The following is a 17708-nucleotide window of genomic DNA, read 5'->3' as shown; positions in this document are numbered from 1 at the left end:
GGTGGATTTTAGGGGAAAACAGGATAGAAGATGAGATCGAGATGGGGCACAGAGAAGACCAATCAGCAACTGGAGAGAGGAGGAATCAAGTGAGGAGAGGCCTGATCTAATGAAAGGAGGAGGGGGCATCAGTCGAGAGGGAGGGTCCACAGGTCTACATTACAGTTCATTTGTACAGTTTTTAGTATGTACGTTTGGGCTATTCTCAACAGTGGAAAATGTGCCCCCCAGGTGTATCTGTTGTAATGGTTTGAAACCTCAGGGACCTGTCCCTTTCTTGAACATCTTTTGCTGCTCCCCCTGCCGCGTTTGCTGCTAGTTCCTGCAGTTTTATTATCTTACTGTGTTTGTCCTGTTTTATAACATGCAACACCTTTCACAAACGTTAACAATCCTAGTATGTAATTGCTTTTTCTGACACAGTCCTTAACTTTGCACTACCTACTAAAAGTACAGTTCCAATGCTGTAATGCCACAATCCAGAACAGGAAGCTATCCTCTGAATAAGATGACACTCAAGCGAGGTCAGCCATCGCTAGGTAAATGGATGTCCCAAGTCAGGTTTAGCGGGGAAGCGGAGGGGTCTGTTGTCCCCTCACCTCCATGCCACACCATTCCACTCTTTATAAGGTTACAACCAAAGCTAGTATGCTTTTTGTTATTTTAACAAGCAGGTAATAATGATGTATTTCTGCCTTCGCCGTGGAAGCTTAGAATACACATTTTATATGTACCAATTTAGCGGCTTACGCAGTGATCGGATCTTCTGCTGGTAGTCATGGCAGGTGGCGTAACATTTGGGTGAATTGCATAAGTTTACCAGGCTGGTTACAGCTCTGGAAGCAGCAGACTTTATTTCTTTGGGATTCAAACTTTGATGAAACAGTTGCTCCAACCCAGTATTTTATGTTTTTTGATACGTGTTTTTTGTATACTAGGGGTCTATCTACAGTTTTTTCATGTTTCATGCATGATCAATCAGGATTCATAAAGCACCTGTGAGGGTCTCAAGGTGCTGGAGTTGCTAGCTGCTATGCTGAAAAAGTAGTGAAAAACAAGGCAAAAGCAGTAAAAAAACTAGGCAAAAGCAGGAGGAAGCACTCAGAAAAAATGGGGGGAAGACAGAAAAAGCAGTAAAAACTAGGCAAAAACACTGAGAAAAAACGTGGGACAGCAAGTAGAAAACTGTAAAAAAAAACAACAAGGCAAAAGCAGAAGAAAGCACTCCAAAAACGGGGAGAAAGGGGAAAGCAGTAAAAAACAAGGCAAAAGCAGAAGGCGGCACTCAGACAAACGGGGTGAAAGGAAAGGAGAAAGCAGTAAAGAACAATGCAAAAGCTGGAGAAAGCACACAGACAAATGGGGTGAACAAAAGTGGAAAGCAGTAAAAAAAAAACCATGGGAAAAGCAGGAGAAAGCACTCAGAAAAACGGGGAGGAAGCAGAGCAGTGCAGCAGCAAAGGAGAGATGGACCTGTAGCCCCAAGTCCCAGAATCTTTGCCATCGGACTGGTATCTTACGCTGCCATCCACCAACAAAATCTTTGTTGCCTCAAGGGTCATTTAAGTGTATAGTGGATAGGGCAGACACCACTGTGCAGCACATAATACTTTTGAAGACGTTATGATAAAGAGTTAAAAAAGAACACCAGCAGAGACGTTTGGCTACTTATGTGGTATCAATAACTGTGTAGAAAGCTGTTTTAACATCTATCAGAATCCATGCTTGGTGATGGTCAGGGTCACTGGAACTATTCGATTATCCTGCTGCTGCATTTTTCTCATAATTATGGATTTGTTGCATTTGTCACATATTCCATCAAATGCTGCATAATTGGCAGATTTTAACAAAACAAAATGTTTCTACCACAAACGGAACCAAAGTCACAAAAATGCGGCGACATGGGTTGCTGCGCACTGTAAACAACTTTGCAAAGGTTGACTAGTCACCTTTCAGTTGCATATTGCTGTATTTGGGTGTTACTGTTACACCAGTACTAATAATGTGCCTAGAGAGAGTTAAGTGTGCAAAAATGACAGAATAATGAAATGTTACTATCACACAATGTACAGCATTATGCTACATAATTTGCATTTTAGTAAACCCTGCCGCATAATTTGGTCCTCCCTTACCACATAATTCTAGTGGCCCTCATGATGACCTAGCATAGTCAGTTACGGAGATCGAGTTTGCAGTAAGTTAAATGACCGACGCGCAGTATAACACAGATGTATTAAAACCAGGTGGGTAAAGTGAGTCATTCCATCTTCTGAGATCGACAAAATATTTACCACTGCCTTTACTGACAGAAGCACCGGTTATTATCAGTGCTATGAATTGTCCAGAGAGCTGTAATAAATGAAAAAGCTATGATTAATCGGAAAGGGGTGTCTGGTATTACTGAACCATTGTTAGGGATGACTTTTTGTTGGAGTGCTATCCAGTGCTGGTATGAGCTGTGGTTGTAAATACAAGAAATACATGATAATAGTGGTTGATAAGTGAGGTTGAGACAAGACGAGAGGCGTTGTGAAGCCCACTTTTAGAGTGAACTGACACTAGGCGCTGTTGTAGCGAATATGAAGGGAGTGGGTTCAGTAAAGGATGGGGTCTGTGGCTCTTGCACCTTGTAGTCTGCATTAAGCCTTGTGTACTACTGTCATTTTCAGGCTGCTTTGTGGATACTGTAGACATTAAAGCTGTTATTGGTATGAATCCACCCACTGCCTGTGGATATACTGTTGACAGTGTGGTGTTGTCTCTTATTTGGGTTGGGTTCCTAGAATTCTTTCTTGACGTACCTCTTTCCAACTCCCACAATTTTGAATGGCAGCTACAATAGCCAGCATATGATCTTAAGACATGTTCGAGTAGTCAGGATTGTTGTTTGCTGTTTTGCTCTTTATGCTGGGTTTTGGTTTGCTTTTTATATTATGTTTTTCTTAGTTTGCACTCCACATTGTGTGTTATGTAAAGTACTGTTACACCAGGTAAAATCTTCAATGTGGGTGGTCATTGAGCTAACACCAACTTTGAATGAATGGGTTATACATTGCCATGACACTTTACCGATCCCAGTATTCAGTGCTTGGGCATGCTGGTGGCATGGTTGAAGTTAGAATTTAACTATTCAGAACAGAGGCCCTATGGACCATCCATTTAACAGGTTCTATGAATAGGGTCACATATTGTATCTTGCATTGGAATACACATCCAAGATTTGGCCCCAGTCTGTCGGACTTATTTATTGATCTTCATAAAGTTTAAGGTTCTCAGGCTTTTGGGTACACCTTCTGTTTAGACGTGTAGTGATATGTTTGTCCTCTTGGTGTTATCGATTAACGATTAAACGTGGAAAAGTACTAGATATCTAGTTAAAACGTATAGGCTCTTGAAGACATCAGACAGTGGTGCCCCCTACATATCCCCTGGCAAGGCCATCTTAATGTAGTTAAGATTAACATTCTACCTCAGCTCCTCTATTTCATTACCCACTTCCATCCCGACAGATGATATCAAGGCTTTGCAAGAAGACTTGCGCACCTTTATATGGAAGGGGAAACGACCCTGTATATCTAAGGCTCTTCTCATGCTTCCCAGACACACGGCCATCTTAGCATGCCCTAGTCTTCAAGATTATTATTGGGCTTCCCATCTTCGCTTTATATCGGAATGGGTGGTAAGGGAGAGCGAGAAACATTGGGTACACATGGTTAGATCCGTGGCATGTACACCACCTTGGGACCTGGCTTGGGTCCCAAAACATTTGCGACCACATATATATTGCCACCCTCGTATACACAGTTGGACAGACTCTCACTTTAGAGTAGCCTCACCACCTTCCCCTCTCCGAATACCCCCATCACCTGCAAACCAGATTTTACGCCCACACTCTATCGAGGATCCTTCACAGAGTGTGTCATAGGGGAATGCAGACTACTACAAGACCTCTTCCAAGGTGAATCCATAAAGTCCTTCACACAAGGCAAGGCTGGGTTCTTCCAGACACCGCCAGACACCAATACCTACAACTACGTCACTGGGCCTTGCTTCCTTCCAATGCCTCAGTCGCTACACGCCCCCTCACCCCTTGCAAATCCCCTGTCTTCCATTTCGAGGGCACACGTGTGCTAGTATCCAAGACCTATGCTGTGTTACAGAAATCATCCAGCGTCCTACTCAGCCATTTATACCAAAGATCATGGTAAGCAGATTGCGCCCATGACATTATGAGCTAACAGTGGGAAATCTTGTCACTTGATATCCCAAAGATTTATAGGAGCATCCCCCTGCGAGAAACGGCCTACAAAATCCTAGTACTATACTCCAGCCTGCCTTCACTATATCTACCCAAATGTACAGCCAAATTGTTGGCTGTGCGGGGTTGTCGAGGGAGACTTTTAGCATATATGGTGGACCTGTCTGCCCATTGCTCTCTTTTGGAAGGAAATCTTGAGTCCCATCAAACACACCCTGGGTTATACGATCCCAACCGACGATAGCGTTGTTATCCTAGGACTACGTGCCCCGGCACTTAAAGCAATTACCTTTTCAGACTGGTAGCTAATTCAACATATGATGGGTGCAGCCAAACAACTGATTGCACTGGCCTGGACATCCCCCAAAACCACCTCTGTAGCCTCTAGGTACACAACGCTTTGCCATACCTTAGCACAATAACAGCTCACCAACAAACTTTCCTACTCGGACAAGACATTCCTGCTCCTCTGGTAGCCTCTCATTGACTACATGTCCAGACTTGAGAACTTGCACTTCCAATTGCCTCGTCTTCGCTCCTTCCACTTATTTGATTAGGCAGACGGGTGGACTAGGGTCATACTTTAGTCCGCCCAAACGATTGGTTGATAGAGGAACCCCTGCTCCCGAGATACTATTCTCACCTTGGCCCCAACATTTCCTCCTTCTCTGTATCACCCCTTCCACAGTGCCATTTTGCGTCTTGCCTGAACCTACCCCCCCCCCCCTCCCCCACACTGATCTTTGACCTTCCCATAGATGTTATCATTGGTTTGTTCTCCCTTCCCCTTCTTTCCTTCCCACCTACTCCCCCCCACCACCTCCTGCTTAAAAATACAAACGTGTTCTTCCCACCTCCGTCCCTGCCCTTTCCTTCCCAGGGAGTTCACTTGCTTTTCCAGAAGCTTGAGAAGCCCTCAGAAACAACAGCACTGTGATTGGTTTCAAAGCCGTAAATACTCTTGTATAATAGATTTTTTACCACGCTTCTAGTGTTTTTGTAATATTTACTGAAAAATCCAATCAAATTGATTTGAGTAAAAAAAAAGTAGAAGATGAGTTTGTTTTTCAGTAGATTATTGTTTAAGTGTGTGCAGGGTTTTGATGTTTGTGGTGTCATTTAACATTGACTTGCAGGCAAGAGCGTTCAAAGTTATTTATTTAGTTAGTTTATTTTAGGGAGGAGCAGAAATGTGCTTCCCTTGGAATTCTTGTATAGCGGGTGCTGGTTTGCCAGTGCCAGCTACATTTGATTTAAGTGAATTCACCAACCAAGAACATCATTGCATCTAGGTCAATGAAAGTTTTTTTGGCAGGCTCCTTTTAGTGAGTTAAAATGCAGAAGAGTTAGGGGTTTCAGGATCTCTATGGGCTTTTTTGCCAAGAGGTTGAACTCATAACCAACTATCTTGAAAATGAGATGGCATCGATTATTCAGCGGCCTCAATTTGGCAGCTGCCTCTCCAGTATTTTTAAGTTTATCTATGACTAAAGACCAGAAGGTATTTGCTCTGTTTCTTGCACCTCACTGTCGCGCCTAAAGCGTTTAAATAAGGTGTGCAAGGGTCACCTCATTGTGGGGTTAGTTTGCGCAGGCCCCATTCAGAGATGGTTGTTACTTGGACAGTAAGACCCTACTTATAACTTTTGTGCAAATAATGTGTGCAAACTGAACAACCACTAGTTAGCATTAGCATAAAGTGCAGTCATTTGTAGAGCTTGAAAAAAGCGATGTGTTAATTATGTGCGTTTTTTTAGAAATTTAAATTAGCGTCGCTGTTGTGATCAGGGCTTAAGGCTCCTCTGTGACTGTGAGATGTGACTTGTCCACTAAATCATTCTGAGAGTTCACAGAAATAATTCTCAGTGCTGAAGGAAATTTACAACCACCTCAAAACTGCTCCAATAGCTCACATTGTCCTTGGCAAATACAAAGTTACATACATTCCCTTCAGAAACACAGTCTTTTTAAAGACCCTTTCCCTCGGCCAGCATTTTCCTCTTACAAATTTGAAAACTGTCTTGAGCCTTGCTCAATTAAGCAATGCAGCTATCCACCGCCAGGCCACCTCTTCTTATTTTGCCTGACCCACGATTCTTTTGCCCCATTGAGATGCTCCGCTTGGTGTGCTGATACACTAAATCTCTCATCATTCCCATGGGTGCTTCGAGGTCCCTTGTGCACACCCTTCTCCCAACCCGCCCCCTATTTAGGAGTCTCTCCGGGTACTTGACAACCCTGTCGAGCTCGGGGTCGCATGGTCTTCAGAAGGCACTTTGTGTCATAAATCGATGGTGGATCCCAATGAAAGCTGAGGCCAGAAGTCAAGGCACTTTTATTTTAAAGTCTCTATGGTTCCAGCTCAATCCAGTTCTGTACATCCCGGAAAATAGCTTCCCAGAACGGAAACGAAGGCCTTGCATCGTGTTAATAGCCCCACAGCCAGTGGAAATTGGAAACTTAACAGCACCAGTGCTTGGCACTAGCAGAGGCTTAACTGCTGACATCCTTTACCAAAGGCTCTCATCAGACTAGAACCTCTCCCTTCTCCTCGTAGAGACAGCTGCACCCAGTTGAGGCAGATGACTATATTTTTTACTCCCTAGAAGCTTTGTCTGAGCCTTTTTTTCTGGCTGAGCTGGATATATGTTTTGGATCACTGGTTGCGTAATTCACAAATGCATGTGCTATTTGCCCCATTCTGACATCTCCTAAATACCTGGACTATGGAAGGGCAATTACCAAGTCTATATTTTTGCCTTTGACTTGCTGCAAAATGCCCACAGAGGTCCGACTGAACCCATGTATCGCAAACCTCCATTACACAGGCAAAGTTTATCATGACTGGCCAGTGCTGATGAGACTACTAGCATCCAAGTTAAAACAGAAAGGAAAAAAAGGGAGCCACTCAACAACAAACACAGAAGTCACTCCACCTCGCCACACCACAAAGTGAGCCGAGAGGCATTTGAAGAAATGTCCTGTTCCAAAAAGGGCCCTTATGGTACCCCAATCTTGGTGGAGAATGTACAGTAGTACATAGTGTTATGCTACACATTCAAGCTGCCGTTGTATTCTGAATACTTTTTTATCCCCTCACATTAGCTTTGAGAGAATCCCACCAGGTGCCACTTTGTCCTTAACTGGCGACATCATTTGGTCGACTGAGGGACTCAGCCAGTCCAAGGTACTCTGGGTTCTCTGCTGTGGGTGTAGTGAACCCATTGGTGCTGGCACCTTCTTCTCGACTGCCTTTGGTAACAGGTTCCTGATCCCAATAGTATAGGTTGTCAAAAGCCTGTGCTTGGGGGCTCGGCATGGGTCGGCTACGTGGAATCAGGTACTCAGGATTGTCCATGGCACTGCTGAATCCCAAAGAAGCGACATCCCTGGGCTCCCTAACAAGGCCATTTTTACTAAGCAGTCCCTTCTGCTTCTCCAGGGTTGACACAGAAGGTTTTTGATATCGACCTGGCAACGGCATCTCTGCTTCACGCTGGTTCACATATTCTGTAAATATAAAGAAAAGAAGGTATTAAAAGCAATGTGATTGATGGTTGATAACCCTAAAGGGTTCTCCAAAGTGGTCAATAATGTGTTTGATTCTTTTTATAATTCAAGTATTGAACACACTTTTAACTTACCTACACCTCTTGAATTCACTTATTGCACCTGGTGGACCCCATCCTGCACTAATATTCCCTACTTTTTAAAGACAAGATATATTATGTGTATTTCCAAAGCGCACCATCACCCATGAGGGTATCCTGGTGCCCAGTAGGTGTTTGTGCCTAGACATGCCCATGGTAGGTTGGTTAACTAAAAGGATAAGTCTTGTGGAATTCAAGAAGAGAGGAGGATACTCTGGTATGGTGGGAGACAATTCCACACTTCAGGACTGATGTAAGAGAACGCCCGTTCTCCTGATCTGATTTTATGTATTCGTGGGTTGTAAAGTTGCAGGAGTCCTGGAGGTTAGAGGTGTCTGGGTGGTTGGTGGAAGAAGATGAGACTGTTCAGGTAGGTGAGGCCTATGTTGTGTAGCGCCTTGAATGTGTGTAATGAGTTTGAAATGAGCACGTTTCTGTTGTGGAAGCCAGTGGAGATCTCGGAGGAGTGGTGCGATGGCGGTTCTGGATGGTTTGTAGTCTTCCAGTTAGCTGCTTGGTAATCCTGGTGTAGAGGGTGTGCCCGTACTCCACCTTGCTGGTGACTAGGACATGGGTGACAGTTTTTCTAGTGCTGCTTGCGAGCCATTTGAACATTTTCTTCAGCATCTGCAGTCCTAGGTTCCTGGTGTGGGTGCTGGGTGTGCATCCAAGTCCGGTCAGCTAAAATATGAAGTCCTATGGAGAAGTATTCTTGTAGAAGAGCACTATTTCTGTTATGTCGATGTTGAGCTTGAGACAGTTAGCAACTTCGTTAATGCAGGTGGTGTACTTGTTTCTTCTGATTGGGGTCTGTTCTGAGAGGCAGAGCATGAGTTGTGTGCTATTGACTTCGGAGACAATGTTGATGTGTGCATGGGTGACGCTAGCCAGAGGGACCATGTATGCGTTGAAGAGAGTGGGTCTGAGCGATAAACCTTGAGGCACTCCACAGATGAGTTTTGCAGACTTCTGACAAGTAAGGTGCCAGGCTGATAGCTTGTGTAATATCCATTAAGAAGATCCAGCAGAAAGCAGGTCCTTAAATGGCAATCTCATGCAGGAGCCTGATGAGGATCGGGTGTGAGACCATGTCAAATGCTGCCGAGAGGTCTATAAGAATTAGGGCTTCCATGTCTCCTCTGTCAAGGATCATGCAGATGTCATCTGTGGTGCGATGAGTGCAGTTTCTGAACTGTGGTTGGGCCTTAAGCCGTACTGCATGGCGTGGAGGAGCTGGTGGTTATTGAGGCATTGCTTCACCATGAGTCAAATACAAAAGGGCACTTTGACTTTATAGTCCATGTATTTAGGAATAAGGTTAGAATCAGGCCCTATGATAGGGAAGAAAGCTCTGTTTCTGTGTTTTTCCCTATTTCCATTTAAAAGAATACAAATTTAAAATACAATGATGACCATGCAGAATTAAGGCCCTGATTTTGAGTTTGACAGGCAGGATGCTTGTCACAAATGAGTATACTGCCTACCAAATTTGCCTTCTATTTTGAGTTGGGCAGACTGTCATTTTTCCCATTGTATTGCCCCTGCTGGTTCTGCCAGTGGAAACCCTACACCAGTTGGGCTGTGGATGTAGTTGCAAGTGACAATCCGCATATAGTCTGATGTATTTTGTTTTTCACTTCAGTACCGCGAGGTCTGAACAAAAAATATTAACAAGCATTGGCATAGCCAATAGGTCTCGCTTTTGGGACCTTATAAGTATTTACTTATGCAGCACAATATCCTTGGTGCACCAACATTATCTGTTGCATGGTTAACACTTATAAGGTCCCAAAGATAAGACCTATTGGCCATGCCATTGCTTGTTCTTTGGGTGACAGAGTCACTCAGACCTATTCCTTTCATGTCAACAAAAAAGCGATGCTATTCCAAACAAAACGTCCAGATTTCTTACAAAGTGCTCTTAAACTTGTAAAAAGGAAAGGATGTAAGCTTTAGGTTATGCTTCTCGGGGTCAAAATTGTTCCCAATCACGGACTTCCAATGAGAATCTTGGTTTGTATACTGTGCTCGGGGTGCTCAGTTGAGGCTGCAGTCTTTCAGTGTAATCACGTCGCCCGAGGATGACAAGAATCGCGGCTCCTTTATTTACTGCGACCATAAAAGTAACCAAGGGATTGTTGACAAACTAGGAGTGTGTACACATTAGACTGTTACTGGAAGGGCAGGGCCATACCTGGGGCTGTTTCTGCTTGTTGCCGTGGATAAGACTTTGGAGCGTGGAAGTAATTTGGGGCAGATGGAGAAGCGCAGGTTCTTTATGTGCCTCAAACGAGGGATTGTGTTTTGCTGTTAGATGTCCGCTGGCAGCAGAAGGGTGTGATCTGCGGGGGAAATGGTCTGGTAGAGTTAGGGTTTTAATGCCTACACAGGATAGCACTGGGCTCCCATAGATACCAGGATCAGATCACCTTGAGGACTCTAATAGCTGGGTGGGGGGGCAGATTTAGACAAAGGCCTAGCCCACGAGTGAGGATTTAAAGGATTTCAATAACGCATTTTATACAAATTTAGCAACAGCAGCTTTTGATGTTGAAGAAGCTCTTGATGAGAAAGCCAAGAAGATCCTATTAGGTGCAGAAAAAAGCTTTCAAGAGGGTCTCCTGGTCAGCCTGATGGACAACTCTAAATTGCATGGCTGTGATATTTTCCTCATTAGAATTCACCTACTTTACATAGGCAGCTGAGCTTATCTTCGCTGTAGTGGATCTTTACAGAAGAAATCTCCACACTGCGTAGTACATGTAGGAACGTCCATTATTAATTTCCCCCTATCTGCAGCCATTCTTGAAATATCTACAGGAGTCTAAGGCATTTTGTTCTGTAATTTTAAACTCTGTAGAGATCTGCGCTGCCGCATATGCTGGCAACATAGTGGTGTTCACTTCCAATCCAGTTTAAGCTATCACTAAAGCTGAATATTTTTGTAAACTTTCCAATTATGTATAGAACATGAGCAAGACCCAAATATTGCAGAACAACATAATAATTCCCCTGCTAAGTGGTACATAGCTTCAATCATTTTACTGGGATTCAATCCTCCCCAACGTTAAAGAAATGGTATCCCTCATCTATAATTAGCTTTTCAACAATTGAAAAATTGAATAAATGACCATTAGTTTTTTTGGGCCCTTGTAACCTTATTACAATGATAATCGTACCCCTATTCATAGACTTATTCTGAACTATTCATTTATATTTAACTGCTACCTTATTACGTGTGTGTACAGGCAATGAAATTAATCTATATGGTAATATAAATGCATGTGGCAGGGTGTTACCTAATCTTAATTATTATTATTCGGCAGCATGTTCTTGTAGACTCACAGGTTTTAGGCATTATTGATACATGGTGGCTCCAGACATTATATGCTAATGTAATAGCTAGATCTGAATTTTATGATTCTTCGTACTTCAAGTTTACTCACTTCAAGTGTACTCCCTTCAAGACTTTATCCATCTATTTCTCTGTCTGGAAGTGCTTTGAGAATCACTTTTTGTTTCCTAAAATCTCCAGGCATACTTCATTTTCGGACAATCCACAGTTTCCTTACTTTTCCCACAATCCTTTACTGCTATAATGGTCCAAGTGTGGATTGTTCAATGTGGGTCAATTATTTGTAGGCAGAAAGACATCTACTTTTGAAGTTTTAAAGTACAAATATTCACTTACTTAGACTGCAATATATAAATGTACTCTAATGGCTAATATTTGGGGTCTTACACTTCCCAGCAGCTGAATGTAGCATCTACTTCATTTATAGAATTATTCCATAATAAATAATAAAGACAAATTGGTCGTGTTTACCAGATGCTGATGAAGGAATCAAATAGATATTGTCTAAATTGTAGCACATACATGGGTTAATAGGACAGGTAGATAAATCACTTAAACAAAATCACGTAATCCATCTATTATAGCCACATGGTCTTTAATATTTATGACCACAGTAAACCATTACAAGGTGATCCAAGAGGTACATTTTTCTCCTCAAACTTTTTTCCTGGGGCTGTAGCCTATGTGGTGCTTTTAATGCTTACACAACTCATATGTTTGGCACCAGTAGTCAAATTCATTTATATTGGGTTCAGGTTTTTTGGGAAATTAACCGGTTGCTTAGAATTACTTTAGTTCCAAAACCGAAGTTAATCATATCAGGAATTTATGAGCACATGCCATCAAAATCCACTTGGAAAGTGTTTGTTATGACAACTGCAGCAAGAATTTGTATTGTTCGATTATGGTTAAACAGCGAACCCCAGCAATGACCATGTGGTGGTCACAATTGCTAGATATATGTGTTACGGAAATCTCATTTATGATTACCAAGCATGGACTTTATTTATGTCCTCTTTAAGATAACCTTCTTCTGTTTAGAATGATTAATCTATTTATTTGGTTTCAGGGATGTTTTTGTATTTTTGCATCACCTAAATAAGATTGGTAGAGTGCTTAACCCATGTAATGGTATTCTGTAAGATTTAAACTGATAGTTAATGTGCTAAACAAATAGACTGACATAGTCATTACTTATCTTATTTTGAATGTTTTACCTTCCGGTATCATCGACGTGTCCGCCAAAAATAAATACATAAAAAAGGGAAGGAGGAAGGGTTAAAAATGGTGCAGGTTTGCTCACATAAAAGGTTCATGGGGCATACAAGGAGACAGCACGTCACCCGGGAAGCTGAGTGAATGTCAAACTAATCTTCCAAAAAAGAATAGGTTACCTGTTTCCTTGCGCAGTTTTCTCCAAAGCTGAGACTGCCCACATGCCGCGGAAGGCGCCTAACGAAGCAAGTGTCATTCTCAAATGCCAAACGCACAGCGAAAGTGAAAGTGAAACTAATCGCGGCGCTGCAAAAGTGAGAGTAATCGCGGCGCCGCCAAAGTGAAAGTAATCGCGGCTGGTGAAGAGTGTTGTGGGTAGCACTTTTGAAACCCACTTACTAAGTGTCTCACTGACACTGCATGCGCGCTGGTTGAGCGAGACCTAAAAATGGCCACACACCCTGTGAGAAAACTCACAAGGCTTAATTTTTTTTTTTTAAACAAACTAGTTATGGGAGTTTCTTTTGATTAATCAAAAAGTTTACTGAAGGGTGGAGGGGCCAAGCTCGCGACCGAGATGGCCGCACTGTAGCTCGGCTCCGTCAGCCTTCTTGCCTGAAACGCATATCCTGTACCCTATCCTGCCCCGAGGAGACACATTCGGCAAAATATGGGAAGGTGAAACACTGCTCGCACTCACCGACTGACCCGGGGGCTCCTGGGTGCCGCGGATCCGGAGTTGTGTCCTTGTTTGTTCCGGAGCCTCCGCGGCGTGCAGGCCGGGTACTCGCCAGGGACGCTCGGCCGGAGCGAGGTGTCGACGCCGGCCCCAGGTGAAGGAGAGGGGTCGGCTGAAGAGGCCGTTGTGCGGTTGTACCGGTAGCGACTGACCGGGCCCGGTCTGGTGGCCCGGGGGCTCTGTTGCGGGGCGCGGCCCGCCTCGGACGGGGGTAGACCGTACAGGAGGCTTGTCCCCCTTTGTTGTCCTGTCCGGCCATCTTGAAGACCCTCGCCCGGACTCGGCGGGAGGTGCCCGCAAGACGTTGGCGCCGGCGACCCCCGTTTTTTGGTGGCCCATTTTTCTGCACCAAGATTGCCATTACTGGGGTTCGAAGAGACTCCGGTGGGCCTTATTCAACGGCCTGGTCCAGAGGTTGAGGAACGGAGCGTCACTGCCGCACTGACAAAATGGCGGCTCGCGCCCTGGGTCCCGGACCTGTTTGGGGCGGCGAACCTGGTTTGTCGAACTGCACGCTGGCTGAAGCTAGTGGGCGTGAGCCCACGATTGGTGATATCCTTGCCGCCCTATGTTCCTTGCGTGCGGCCATGGCCTTTGACGCTGTTGTGCAGGATAGCGGTTCTGCCGTCACGCCTTTTGGACCGTCCCCCATGATTGCGGCTCGATTGACGGTGTGTGCTGCTTTGCCTCCCTCGGCTGCTGCGGAGAGTGCTGCCACCGTGCACTCAAGGGACAGTATGTCTGCATCCTTGACCCTCCAGGAAGTTTTGATGGTGGCGGACATGAGTGAGGGCCCCACGTCGGGGCCCGTTCAGGTCAGTCTGTCTGGGGAGCTCGGCGGATGTTCGATTCAAACTGCTTTGGTGAGGTCCCACGGCGGCCCCGCGGTAGATATCTCGCTTTTTAGGATGGCGGGACCACACCCAGACTGTTTGCTGCTCCTGATGATGCTATTTGGCAGTTTAGTCTGCCAATGCCACTGTCTGCTTTGCTGCTCGAGACTGGAACCTTCTGTTTTGCACCCTTGGCCTGCCTTGTTTTGATCCTGTGTACATTCCATGCCGAACTGCTTGCTGTACTCTACTTTATTGTGCACGAAGGCTGTGATCAGGCGTGGACAGGGGTGAGATAGAATTGCTTCGGCGGACTACTGATTAATGTATGGAGATAAGAACTGCCCGCAGCTGTGACAATATGACCGATTCCTCTTCTTGTTCCTGATATTTGAGGCTGTGTCGCTCTCGTTTCGATGTGGGTTTCACTTGTGTTAGGGCGGGAGGCAGGAGCTGAATGTTCGATTGCAGATCTCCTCTCCCACTGGATTTCTTTCCCCCTTCCTTTCTCCTTTCTGTCTGTTGTGTCCTTTTCTTACTTTCTTATTCTTCTGTATTTCGGGTTCTACTTAGGGCGACAGGCACGCTGCTGGGGGGGTAGGCCGTAGCCTTCTGCAGGGGTGCAGGGTGGTGTGGGAGGGTTGGGGTCTTTATATTGTTCGTTTTTTCTTAGTTCTATGGCTCTTTTGTATCCCTTTATCGGGACGCTGGGTCCGCGCGCGTCCTCCATGGAGTGTTAGTCGGTAGTGTAGGGGATGACTTCCTCGCTTCCACGATTTTGACTGCACATATATCATGTCTTGCATGCCTTGACCCCGATTGCGGGTCGTCCAGTTCTGTGTGCTTTATTTGCTGTGAGACACGTGCAGTGGCGCTGCGTTCTTTCTTCCCCTCTTTCTACTGTTCTTTTCTCTACCCCTCCCCTCTTTTTCTCTTTACTGGGTTAGTATAGTGGATGGCTGTCTTTGCGTTGCTGTTCTGATTCTTTTGATTTGTACCGGCGCACATTCAGGTGGTAACGGGTGTGTGCTAGGCCGTGATGGGGATTGATTTGAAACGGGGCGAATATACGTTGACTTTTGCTAATTGTTGCTGTTACTTCCATTTCTCATTGCTCCTTTGTATCAATGCTTTACCAACAGCCCGCCATGGGAACTTAGATGTCAACGGTTGCAGCTGAACCTGCTATACTTCCTATTATATTATAAAATTAACCTTATTTAATCCTGCTCCTAGCAGTTATACTCGGCCTCTTAATGTCTGATTGCTTGATTATATCCTACTGAGTGACTGCTGGGGATCTTCAACGCTGACTCACGTACGCTCATACTGTGTCGTGGCCGGCCTGATTGGTTGTAGGCCCGTATTTGTACGCTTCTATATGCACAATAAAGGTTTAAAAAAAAAAAAATTACTGAGCAGTCGCCAACAACTTAGCAGACACTCAGCAAACTTTAAGTGTCTTCAAAGGAGACACCATGGAAGCGGCTCCAATGAAGGCAAAGAGTTAGTTGCAGGGGTGGCAAAGACCTCAAATTATGGTGTGCAGTAGTCTGCCAGACTGGCACAGGTAATGATCACTATCTGTAGTGTAAATCAGGCCGCAAGCATGCAATATATTATCCCCTTTAGTATCACGCTTTCCCCTCCATTATCCTCTAGCTGGTTTCTCTCTTTTCCTTCTTGTGCCTTATCCATGTCCCTCTGTTATTTATGCTTTGTGTGCTGGATTTGGCCAAGCATTACAAGACTGTTAGTTCAAATGGACATTGGGCACTGAACCACAAACTGTAGGACTGCAGAGCAATCATACCTGGAGATTGGTTACGAGATGGCAGGAATGGAGTTCCATCAGTCTCCAGCCCATCAGTCTCGTCGCTGAAGGGGCTGGTAGGGTCCTTGCTGTACCTCGGCAGGGTGCTGTTCTCTCGTGTTAGAGGAGGGCCCAGTAGTGCAGTTGGACTTGTCACATAATCTCCATCCGCAAACACATCTGAACCTCCACCGTCAGAGGTCTGCGACAGAGCTAAGCCCAGATACGGGCGCTCAGGAGACTCCGCAGTCAGCTCTTGGTCTTCAGGGGGAACTTCAGTAGCACTCTGGGTAAAGAGACAGACAAGTCAATCAGACTTCAGGAGAAGCATTAACATGCTCAATGTAATTAAGAAATAAATGAATAGTATGTTATGGTATTATGTGTTTAAAAAGTAGGACATGAATGGAGGGGAAACAAATGCAATGCTTGTAAAATATGTGCTGGATAGCAGAACTATTACTATCAATACAGAGATCTTACAAACAGAAGACCTACCACTTAGGTTACAGATCTTAGATATGTCTTGCGACAATGCATATCCCTCAGGTTATGAATATGACGAAAGACCTGGGGACAAGCAGAGCTAATGTTTTGGTTTAACAGATATTACAGGTTCGAGCATCAGAGAGCAAGACTGTCACTTAAGTTCCACAGATTTCCACATTTGAAGACAGTTGAGATATCTATCGGGGAGAGCTGTCCGTTTACACAGATCTTCCAGGGTCAGACCTCAAATGTCAAAGCTATCTCTAAGTTCTCTCACATCTTACTATGCCAGGTTTCACACAGAATTCCTGATTTTCAAGGATATCATCCTGTGGGAGTAATACTCGCTGCTTCTTACCTGGGACTTTCTGCTGCAGTAGCTTCAGAACTCACCTAACGCTTAAACACATTGTTGCAGTAGGTTGGGTGGATGCTGCTCCTTACCTCTACTGTCAGAATATCCTGCAGCATCACTTCTGGATGTGATTGTTTGGGGGATGCTCCTTATCTATGAGGATACTCTGTAGTGGAAGTCCCTGGCTAAGCCTGAATGATGCTAGTTTGATGCTGTGCCTTACCCCGGAGGGGCTTCTGGAGCGTCAGTTGTGGGTTGTTTTATGCCCCTTCTATAATTTGAAGGACGCTGCTTAATTTGTAGATTCTGCTGCACTGCTAGGGGGACCCTTCTTTTATTTCAGTTGCTCTGAGGGAGTAAGAGGGCTACACCGTACCATGGGGCACCTTCCATGACTGTAGTTATGGGGTCACGCTTTACCTGTGCATAACATTCTACTACAGTAGTTAGGGGGGCACTCCTTACCTGTGAATAACATTCTGCTGCTGTACCTAGGGGGGCACTCCTTACCAGTGAATAACATTCTGCTGCTGTAGCTAGGGACCCACCCCTTACCAGTGAATAACATTCTGCTACTGTAGTTAGGGACCCACTCCTTACCAGTGAATACAATTCTGCTTACGTAGGTAGGGGGGAAACAATGAGGGTTCTGGCTAGAGTGCAGTAAGGCTGCGCCAATAACGAAGTCAACAAACAAGGTGCCAGTACTGCGCGTTGGATGAAAAATAACAAGAATTGAGTAAGTAATCCTCAATTCAAAAAGACCACTCTTTCAGTCTACTTTATCCAAAATATTTCATTTATTTTTTATTTTGTTCATTTATTTTTATTTTCAGTTTGAACAGATTTAACTGAGATTGTTTTTTGGGGGGGGGGGAACTGAAGGACATATATGATGGTGACAAACAAAATAGCTCTAACTGGGTCACATAATTCAACAAAATATAATTACATTTTATACTCAAAACATTTAGTGAAGACATATAACATTGAATAGACGA

At 44.5% G+C, this 17708-nt stretch overlaps 1 protein-coding gene across 1 annotated transcript in view; it reads right to left on the bottom strand.

The window, feature by feature from the left end:
* Positions 1–5231: 5231 nt before the first annotated feature.
* ERBB2 (erb-b2 receptor tyrosine kinase 2) overlaps positions 5232–17708 on the bottom strand; it is a 377312-nt gene continuing 364835 nt past the window's right edge. Inside the window, exons 26-27 of the mRNA XM_086924358.1 lie at positions 15864–16149; positions 5232–7768 (exon numbers count right to left, since the gene is read on the bottom strand). Coding sequence (XP_086780484.1) covers positions 7398–7768; positions 15864–16149 — 657 coding nt within the window. The 3' untranslated portion in view covers positions 5232–7397. The remainder of the gene's footprint in view (positions 7769–15863; positions 16150–17708) is intronic.

The sequence above is a fragment of the Lissotriton vulgaris genome, chromosome 5, assembly GCF_964263255.1.
Source record: "Lissotriton vulgaris chromosome 5, aLisVul1.2, whole genome shotgun sequence".
NCBI classification, from domain to species: Eukaryota; Metazoa; Chordata; class Amphibia; order Caudata; family Salamandridae; genus Lissotriton; species Lissotriton vulgaris.
Note: the sequence above shows the minus strand (reverse complement) of the source record. Positions and strands in the feature narration are given on the sequence as shown.